The 10,037-nt window shown below is 43.1% G+C and overlaps 1 protein-coding gene across 1 annotated transcript; it reads left to right on the forward strand.

Moving 5' to 3' along the window:
- The first annotated feature begins 446 nt into the window (after window positions 1–446).
- LOC127313773 (F-box/FBD/LRR-repeat protein At1g13570-like) lies at window positions 447–3,823 on the forward strand. The gene is made up of 5 exons (XM_051344245.2): window positions 447–848; window positions 1,559–2,436; window positions 2,524–2,679; window positions 2,763–3,051; window positions 3,561–3,823. Exons 2-4 carry the CDS (start codon window positions 1,591–1,593, stop codon window positions 3,024–3,026), a joined length of 1,266 nt encoding a protein of 421 aa, XP_051200205.1. The 5' UTR covers window positions 447–848; window positions 1,559–1,590; the 3' UTR covers window positions 3,027–3,051; window positions 3,561–3,823.
- The last annotated feature ends 6,214 nt before the right edge of the window (window positions 3,824–10,037 follow it).

A 10,037-nucleotide genomic window follows, 5' to 3' on the forward strand; every position in this document is an offset into this window, starting at 1 on the left:
GGTGGGAAGAGGGGTCGCGGCGTCGCCTCCAAGGAGGAACCCGGCACCCGAGGGCGTCGACAACGCCGGGCCGGACCAGCCAGCCTAGGGTTTCCCCTGACCCCAAACGGCCCACCAGCACCCCTTGCCCCAGAGCCGGCGGCGGCGCCACCAACAGCCGAACGGGCGGGGGAGAGAGCCGGGAGCACCTGCCACAGAACTTGACGCAGAGAACCACGCCGCCGTCGACGCCCACCGCCGCCTCACTTCTCGCGAGGTCGAGGACAGCCACCGGAGCCGCCCGCCACGACGCCCGCCGCAGGGCCCCATAGCCACACCGCCAGAGGCCGCCACCTCAGATCCTGAGCCCCCACCGGGGAAGCCGCCGGAGAGACCACCCGCGAAGGAGAGGTCCGTCGAGCCGCCGCCATGATCCTGGCGAGCTCCGCGCGGGTTTCCTCCATCTAGTAGCCGCGGGAGGAGCTGAGGGCTCAGATCCCCGCCGCCCCCTTAACCGGCGACGCGGCCTTCGGCCGGTGTCACCTCTGCGGGCGACGAGAAGGGGAGGAGGAGGAGGAGGGGTGGCTGGGTGGCGGCGCTTTAGGGTTTCGCTCGGTGGAGGGGGCGACGCGAGGGGAACGACCCGCTATTCTTATTCCGTATTTGGTCTGAGTCATGGGTATTTACAGGAATAGACCAGAATACCCAGCGCCCCACTCGCCGGCCTTCTCGCCGCACGTTCGCTCGGTTGGGTAGGCGAGGTGCTGCCTCGGCACGATCCGCACCGGCGGCGGTTGCAGGAGAAACTGGCCGAATCCAGCAAGGGCAGAGGACAGGAAAGGGATTTGAGGCAGCCGCCCAAACCCTAGGTCTGACCCGCTCGTCTTTCCGCTTTCACATCGCCGCCCACTCGCTTCTACTTGGGGATTTTTTTGCTAGCGTGCACTGTGATTTTTCGCCATTTTGCTGCTTCAGTTTTCCAAAATAAGCCAACACGGTCTATCTTGGGTTAGTGTAGTTGTGTGGATAGCTCAGTTAACCAAGATTTCTGTTCGTTTACAAGTGGCCTAGGATTTAGGCAGATGTGTTCTCTTGTAGGTAAACAAAAAATTAGAAGTACGTCATCTTAAGTGTCTCTTTTCAGCTGCATGTATAAAGTGTTAGCCGATAATCGCAATCTTAATCATGTCATGTAATTTGTACCAACATTATGGTGCAGATTATACTGAGATGTCCAATCAATTAAAGTGGTACCCGTTTAACCTTTTCTGGGTTGTTCTACTCCCTCCGATCCATATTAGTTGCAACTAATATAAATGTATCTAGACATATTTTAGTTCTAGATACATTCATACTAGTGACAAGTAATATGAATCACAGGGAGTGCAGAAATGCTCATTTGATTACTTTCTCATATGACGTTACTTCCTTAAACATTTTTTGTGTATATCTTTTCATTTCGATAGGATATCATATCAAGAAGAGGAATTCATCCAGTTACGGATTGTCTACTTTTGCGCCCGTTTCTAATTTTGGCATGTTTGAGATTTATAAGTTTCCTTTATCACACCGCGTGCAGGTTCTCAGTTTCTCACAGTAGAAGTGTACCAGATGGACCATGAATGCGCCTCAACGAAAGTATCTAAATATGTTGCAGAGGAAGATATCATCAGCAATCTACCAGACGGCCTCAAAGACAAAATTCTTTGTTGTCTGCCAATAAAAGAAGCTGTTGGAACTTGCCTCTTGTCAAGGAATTGGCGGTACACATGGACTTCGATGACTGAACTGATGTTCAGGGGAGATGATTTTGCTTCAGATAATGGCTATGATGAATGTAGGTTTCTTAAGTTCACTGATATGTTTCTCTCCCTCCACAATGGCCCAGTTCTTAAGTTTGGACTGGATACCCAAGGGATTGAAATATCTACTGGAGGACACATTCATCGTTGGATGCTCATGCTTTCAAGAAACAGAATTAAGGAAATTCAACTTATGACAAGTATGCATGAAGATTACAACATCCCTTCTTGTTTTTTCTCCTGTGCTGAGCTCCAATATGTGCAGCTGCGGCTATGTGTATGGACAACTTCACAGCTGCCAATGCTATATAAAGGTTTCAAACACTTGCATACTCTTCATCTTGAATTCTTCACTGTTGAAGGAAACAATTTTGGGGATTTAGTAGCAAGTTGCCCAAACTTAGAAAAGCTTACTTTCTTTTGGCTTATCAGCTTTGCCAATATCAATATCCATTCAACAAAGCTCAAGATACTTACAGTTCATGGCCAGTTTAATCACCTCAGTCTGCACACTCCATATCTTACTTCGGCAGTCATCGAACTGAAACAAGTTGCTGGTGACGCTTTGAATGCCAGATGCAATTTCAATGTTTCTCAATTTATTGCTTCTCTTTCAGATGTTAAAAATATTTCACTTCATGGGTCAATATTTGAGGTAAGAATCAGTGATAGTCCAGTTTTCCTTGGTGCCTGTTATTTCACAGTTTAGTATTATATTTATGGACCTCTTGCTAGTTTACAGCTTGCAGAACATGAATTCTTGGTTTACAAGCCGCCAAAATCATTCAACCAGCTTACAGAGATAAGCCTGAACTTAGATCTTGGTAATCTGAAGCAGGCAAATCTTGCTCTTTGCTTATTTCAGCATGCCCCCAACTTGCAGCTTATTATTTTGGAGGTGAATTGATAAAATCTTTGACTTGCTACATATTATAAATAAATCTCCATAGCTCTTGTTAATTTACAGTTTGTACTTTGCAGCTCACTTCCAAGAATCCCATGGTACCCACAGTGCATTTATGGGAATCAATAGATGGCTGTCTCTTCCAGAATGTTCGTTTAGTTGGTATGAACAACTTTACTGCTTCATCTGCAGAGCTAGCGTTCTTGAAACGTATACTTGAAGATGCACCAGTTCTAAGAAAAGCAGAAATAAGAGATAAAGGAAAATTAGGAAAAGATGACCTCAAGAGCCTCCTGAAGATGAGAAGGGCATCGAAGGATGCAGAAATAGTGATTTTTTGAGGATTGGTTCCACCACTCTGAAAAGGTTCAAGCTTATGCTTTTATAGTGAAGGAACAGAACATACATTTACATTCCACTGGTCTATTCTGTTACTTGCAAAACTTAGTGTTTTTTACATAAACTTAGTGTTTTTTATCTAGTGACAGAACCCTGCCTTTGCATCGACTGACGTACATAGTCACATGCAAAAAACTTACGTTTAGTCTTCATAAGAATACATAGAGCTTCATGTAAACAAAAAGCGAGTTATTCTATTTGGAAATATCAATATCCTCTTCAGCAAATTAAAACGTTGCACATGGCACATCACTTGTGTCACCATTTTGGGTAATATGTGAAATTTAGTAGTACTATTATTTCATCAGCAAATTTCAGTTTACTATGGGATAATGTGCAAAAAGAGAATTTGGAGCACCAAAATGTTCGTAAAGGATGAACCTATTGACTAATAGTTCCTCACTTTAGTACTTTACATAATATTGTTCTCTTGGGCTAGTCAATCATGCCACACTTTTTTATTTTCTGATGGGCAGAATCAACGCCAATCTCTGAAGGAACAAGTCAGGACCACAAAACAGCTATCAAACTCATGTTTGGAACTTCACAAAACTCCTACTTTGTTTTAGCGCGATCTTGTAAGACGTGGGCTTTGAAATTCTGAATTGTGGGTGTGCAAGCACAAATGTTTGCGTACTTCCCCTAGTGAAGCTATTGTGTGGTCTTTGGAAAACAACGGTCTCTCTAAGAAGTGCTTACTTGTTGTGTCAAAGTTCAGAAAATATTATGTTCTTGCCAACTAAGCAGTTTCCCTTTGCAGCTTAATTCCAGTATTTCCGAGGTAATATATATAGATCAGTATATAGTCAGGCCTGTAGGTATGATAAACTTTACTAGTTGCCAGGAATATCTGGCCCTGAACCTTGACGTAGTTCATACTGGCTCCGGTCTGGAGCTAGGCTTCGACTTATACTTGAAAATTGGAGAAAACAGACCCAAGACCCTCCTGAATACGTGAAGAACTTTTAAGGATGATGGTTGTTCACTAGTGAATGAATATTATGTCCATTTTCTGGTGATATTTTTGTTACTAACAATACCTAGGAATTTTTCTTTATAAGCATTGCACGGCCTTTTACCGTGTTAGATAGTACGTAGCAATTTAGACGCATTGCATTTGTCAATATGTCCATGTCTGTTGGTCAATTGACTTTGGTGTAATGAGCAAAAGGAGGACCCCGAAAGATATTTTTACCTAACCTGATCGGTCTGACTATTTTTGTACACCTTAACCGGAAAAAGTGCAGCTTTTGGGCTAAACGCATACATTATACAGGCAGGTTTAATTTAATAAAGTTGAACGTGTTGACTCTAACTTTGATCTTAAAGTTTAGGAAGTCAGCCCTGCTAATTGTTCCGGTCAACTTTGCTGCCCTTAAAAATATATGCATCTGCTGTTTTCTCAAGGATAAGATCGAGTTTGATCTCTGAATGAGCAAAACTGGTGGCTTGAACTTGGGAAACTTCCGCCTCTCTTGTCTAGTGTGATCTTGCACGACGGGAGCTGTACACTACGGGGTACCATGTGCAACAGCAGTGCAAGACAACGACATGGTCACAAGTACAGTAGCTAGTTTCGAAATATTGATTGCTGAAGTCGTCATACCATGTTAGTGTTGCTTTGCTTGCCGTGACAAAGTGCAGAAAAGAAAAATAATCCAAACTTGTTCTTGTTTGTCAAGCAGGAAATTTTCCTACTGAAATGGACAGCAAAAATTATGCGTTTCAAGCTGACCAATATGTGATTGGTACACATATTTAACTTAGCAAAGTAGAAGAGCTTAGTTAATGGCTGTTGGTTGAATAATGATCACCGGTCTTTTTGAGAAGCCGTCAGTGAAATTGTGATTAAACAATCGGGGGCGCTGGTCCTGAGACCAAATGCCTGAACACATGACGTGGATGCAGTAGACATTGTCGGTTTGCCATGTGGCAACTAATCGTATAAAAGTTTATCTTCGGTACTCCTGGAGTTCACTGATATAAAATGTTTTATCAAACTAATTTAGCTTGGCAAAATATCTTATATTAGTTTATATTAGTGAATACGGGCATAATATATATGTTGCCGTACAAGAGGATTGTCATTTTGATCATAAAAATTTATAGCTGCCTGTGATCGCTACGGAAAGTTCTCCAGATAATGATGTGAGTTGCTTTGGAAACATCAAACAATACTCAGACATGGAACTTATTCTAGAGCATAACACACACACACATAGCCCTAGTCTAACGGAGCATCGACAGATTGGCATGTACTAAAAATAATGAAATTGCTTTAAAGATTAAAAGACTTGAGATTGCTTCGTCTGATGGTCGGATGAAGAGAGAAGGAAACCACAGAAAAAAATCAAACAAAAATGTGCTTGTGAGTTGACTTGTCCAAAAAAAAAAACTGAAATCGGTTTTATACATCATGTTATAATGTGATCCAAATTCATATACTAAAGGGAGGCTAACTTCTGACGAGCGGAGCGAGGCCCATCGCCGGTAGGCTTGGGTCGAGATGAAGAAAGAAAACACTACAATACCCACCCCCCCTAAGGATTAATCCTCCGAGTCCTTGCTCTCACTTCTCTCTCTCACCTCCCATGCCCCATGGTCTATTGTTGTTGTTGTTGTTGCCTCAGCTCCCCTCATCGGCTACCACTAGCCTCCTCGCATGTTGCTCCTCTACCACCCCCTTTTGCTCCTTGTCCTTCTCCCCCATCTCCCCCATAGTTTGGAGGTCACGGTCATGGCCATGGTCATGGTAGTCGGTAGAGTGTCAAATTGAAGAGATGGTGGTGTGAAAGACAAAAGGGTAGAGGGAAGGAGTATGTGGTACCCCAGAAATAGCGGTGACAAGGTACCGACTAGCCGGATTCACGGCTGACGAGTTTGAATTGTTGAAATCAAGGCCGCCATAGACTGTTTGCAGATTTCTGATATCGCACGGGTTCTTTCAACATGCTTCAAACTTGTGTGTGTTTTGTTGCAAACAGACGAGCGAGGTGTTGCAGTGATTCTAGGCTTGTGCCACAAATGCTGCTTCAATGTTGCAAATGTATCCATGGGCAGCTGCGGGCGATGTCATCTCATGGTGCATACATGCGTTGACATTTTTGGTGGATTCATCACAACGGTTGGGAATTTGCTACGATTAGTAGGGATTTGTTACACACTCATATATTTTTTTGCTACTTGGTGTTTTGGAAAGCCTGCTATACTGTTGGTGTACTTATGTGTAATACTAGAAGTATAGGAGGGTGGAATTGTAAAAGGTACTTTGTATATTTGTAACCAGTGAGGAATAGAGAGAGATGAGAAGTTCCAGAAAAATCTACAATCCCCATCGAGTGGTCCTGTAGCTCTGGTGGTATCCAGTGATAACGACATGGTATCAGAGCAGGAGGCACCGGTCGACCCTCGCCGGTGGTGAGTTGGTAGCGTGCGGCGGAGCTCTAGGCAGCCAGGGGAGTTGGCGCAGGCGGGGACAAGATCCAAGAGAAGGGCAACTGTCTGGGAGGAGGCGTTGTGCTGGTGCGGAGCCGGCGGCCGGCAGCGTGCACAAGTACGGGCTGGAGGAGGTGCTTGGCCTTGGAGGCGATTCCAGGTCCTGGTGCTCGTGGTGTGGTATTGCAAGTGGTGAAGATTGCCAGGGAAGCTGCTGTGTACTTGAGAGGAGGAGCGACCAGAAGGAAGGAGGAATTGCTGTATTGACTGAATGAAGAGGTGGCTGGTGGATTGTTTTTCTGTGTGTTGACTATTGAGATTTCAGAAGAGGGGACCGTTGCAGATTGGTCTGAAACTCTGAGGAGAGAGTTGTGGCAGAGGATAAAATTGCTGCTAGTGGTGTGCTGTTAGCAGAACCAGGAAGATGTCAAGGTCAGTGAACACATTTGATAAAATTTGTTTCTGGTGTGGACAGTCAGGACATGTGAGGGCATGTTGTCCTGAACTGATCAGAGAAGGTTATGGACACAGATAGAATTGGTATAACAGAGAACATGGTTATGGTTTTGGTATGCGGGATTGGGTTGCAAAGTCTTGGCAGAGAAGTGGGGATTGGCTGTGTCCAGAGACAAGCTGTGGGAATGTAAATTTTGCATTCCGTGGTGCTTGTAATCGTTGCGGAACTGTACGTCCTTCTAGTGTCAGTGGAGTATGTGCTAGTAGAGGGTCTCAAAAGGTCACTGTCCGAATGACTGTTGATGATTTGAAAAAATGGTACCAGTTCAAAAATTGGTACCAGGTCAAAGGTACAGAACATGGTGATAAGAAAATGTGTGAAGTTGCTGCTGTCTGTGCTAAGCATTGTAGTAATATCTCAACTCCTGTTTGGTCTGATCGCAAAGGTGCACCATGGCTGATTGATTCAGGTGCATCTCGACATATGGCTGGTTCCTATGGAGAATTTCATGATTATATTCCTGAGATAGGTAACCAAAGTGTTAAATTGGCCGATGGTTCAGCTCAAGCCATCACGGGTTCAGGAAAAGTTATATGTAATCCTAACTTGTCACTTTCATCTGTGCTCCATGTTCCCACATTCCCAATTAATCTCATGTCCATAAGTTGTATCACACGGGAACTTAATTGTGCTGCTATTTTCTTCCCATCATGGTGTATATTTCAGGAACTTGGGACTGGAAAAAAACTCGGGATGGGAAGCTTACGTGATGGCTTATATTACCTAGACAAGGAGGTGTCACCCTTTGTTGCAGCTATGTTATCTTCTTCACCATTAGAAGAGTTTCTACTGCAACATCGCAGGTTGGGTCATATGTCATTCCCTATTTTGAGTCAGCTGTATCCTGATCTTTATAATAAAGTTAAGAAGGAGAAATTAGTATGTGATGCATGTCAATTTGGAAAGCAAACTAGAAGCTCTTATGTGCCATCTAATAATCGAAGTACAACACCACTTGAAGTTATTCATTCTGATGTCTGGGGTCCCAGTGGAGTTTCAGCCCTAAATGGTTATCGTTCATTTGTTACCTTCATTGACTGTTGCACTAGAGTCACTTGGGTTTATGTGTTGAGAAACAAGGATGATGTGTTCGAATGTTTTGTCGACTTTCATAATATGATCAAAACACAATATAATGCATGCATGAAAATATTTCGTACTGACAATGGCACGGAGTATGTCAACAAGGAATTTGATAAGTACTTGTCCAGTTTTGGGATTATTCATCAAACAACTTGTCCAGGTACTTCTGAACAAAATGGCTTGGCTGAAAGGAAGAACAGACATCTTTTGGAGGTTACCCGGTGTTTAATGATGGCTATGAATGTTCCAAAAATTTTGTGGAGTGAGGCTGTGATGACAGCAGCTTACCTGATAAATAGAATGCCATCTAGAGTGCTTGGGTATAAAGCCCCAATAGAATGTTTAACTGGTGAGATTTCTTATGTGGTTCCACCCAAGGTATTCGGGTGTGTGTGCTTTGTGAAAGATTATAGACCTTCTGTGAGCAAGCTTGATCCAAGAGCTCTAAAGTGTGTGTTTGTGGGATATTCAGGAAAACAGAAGAGATATAAATGTTGGTGCCCATCAGAGAGACGAATGTTTGTAAGCATGGATGTAGTGTTCAGAGAATATCAACCATTTTATGGAGAACCGGTGGATTTATCTGATGTTTTTCCTGATCTATATGTTAATGATATTCCAGGTATGGACAGCGAGACAGGGGGAGACAAAGAAGAAAATAATGAAACAACATCTAGAAAGATGATTGTTGGAGTAATTCCAACCGGAGATGAGCCTGATGGTAGAGATGAAGATACATCAAATGCTGAACAAGACCACACTCAGGGGGAGCAGCAAGAGCATTGATACGTCTCCAACGTATCCATAATTTCTGATGTTCCATGCTTGTTTTATGACAATACTTATATGTTTTGCTTGCACTTTATAATGTTTTTATGCGTTTTCCGGAACTAACCTATTAACAAGATGCCACAGTGCCAGTTCCTGTTTTCTGTTGTTTTTGGTTCCAGAAAGGCTGTTCGGGCAATTGTTGAATACATAATTTGGCTACTAAGTATTTATGGGCCAAATTGAGTTTGGTTAAATTACTAAGATAGATATTTGGACTTCATGTTTAGTTCAAAATGCAGGCGTAATAAGATCCCAATACGAATGTTGCAGCGGAGGATCTAGCCTAATAAATTATTTATTCAGGACAAGGATGTGATGCTTTGCATGATTAAATGGCCAAATTGAAGATGTAATTTGGCTAGTAAGTTTCTATAATGGATCAAATTAATGTAATAGTCGATCCAGTTGATCAGTTAGTACTTTGTTTAAGAATTGTTAACAGGGATTTGCATGGACAAGAAGCTAAGAAGCTACGTGGGGCATGTCCTAGCCAGAATCAAGAATATTTTGAGCTACAAGCTGCTGCTACTCAGAACAAAGTTGTAACAAAAGTCAGATGCCAATTTGAAGCTTTGAGGTTGCAAAGGCTATCACGTAATAGCTTTGTGCATTAGGGAAAATGCCACCTGCCCGGTGATACACACAGCACACGACGCCTACAAGGTTATTGTACGTAACATGGTCTAGGCTTTAGAGGTGCTACGTGTTGGAACAGATTAGCAGATTATTTGGCAGGTGTGGATTTGTACGTGACCGAATCAAAGAAGGACATGATCGGTTTCAGTTTTGGAAGTTTTCTTCTTGTACGTCAAGTTAGATCCCGTACGCGAAGTCCAGCACCTATATATACAGGTCGTGGCCGATTGAAGAGGGGATCCAATCGATATATCAAATACATCTACTTTTTACTGTTCGTTTCTTTTATCGTTTTTCTTTGTCATGCTCTAGCAACTCTAGGGTTTGGTTCATCTTTGCCGTTTTGCGTTGAAAAACGGTCGTCTCTCCTCTCCGAAATTGAGGTTCCTTTGTTGCTTTGCCGGAAAAGCAATCGTTCGTCGTCACGAAAGTACGACGGTTATCCTAGTGT

The sequence above is a fragment of the Lolium perenne genome, chromosome 1 (assembly GCF_019359855.2).
Source record: "Lolium perenne isolate Kyuss_39 chromosome 1, Kyuss_2.0, whole genome shotgun sequence".
In the NCBI taxonomy this organism is placed as follows: Eukaryota; Viridiplantae; Streptophyta; class Magnoliopsida; order Poales; family Poaceae; genus Lolium; species Lolium perenne.

Coding starts and splice junctions, on each gene's coding strand:
- LOC127313773 (XM_051344245.2), top strand. CDS start 1,591: ATGGACCATGAATGCGCCTCAACGAAAGTATCTAAATATGTTGCAGAG. Junction 2,437..2,523: donor TTCATGGGTCAATATTTGAG/GTAAGAATCAGT, acceptor GCTAGTTTACAG/CTTGCAGAACATGAATTCTT. Junction 2,680..2,762: donor TGCAGCTTATTATTTTGGAG/GTGAATTGATAA, acceptor TGTACTTTGCAG/CTCACTTCCAAGAATCCCAT.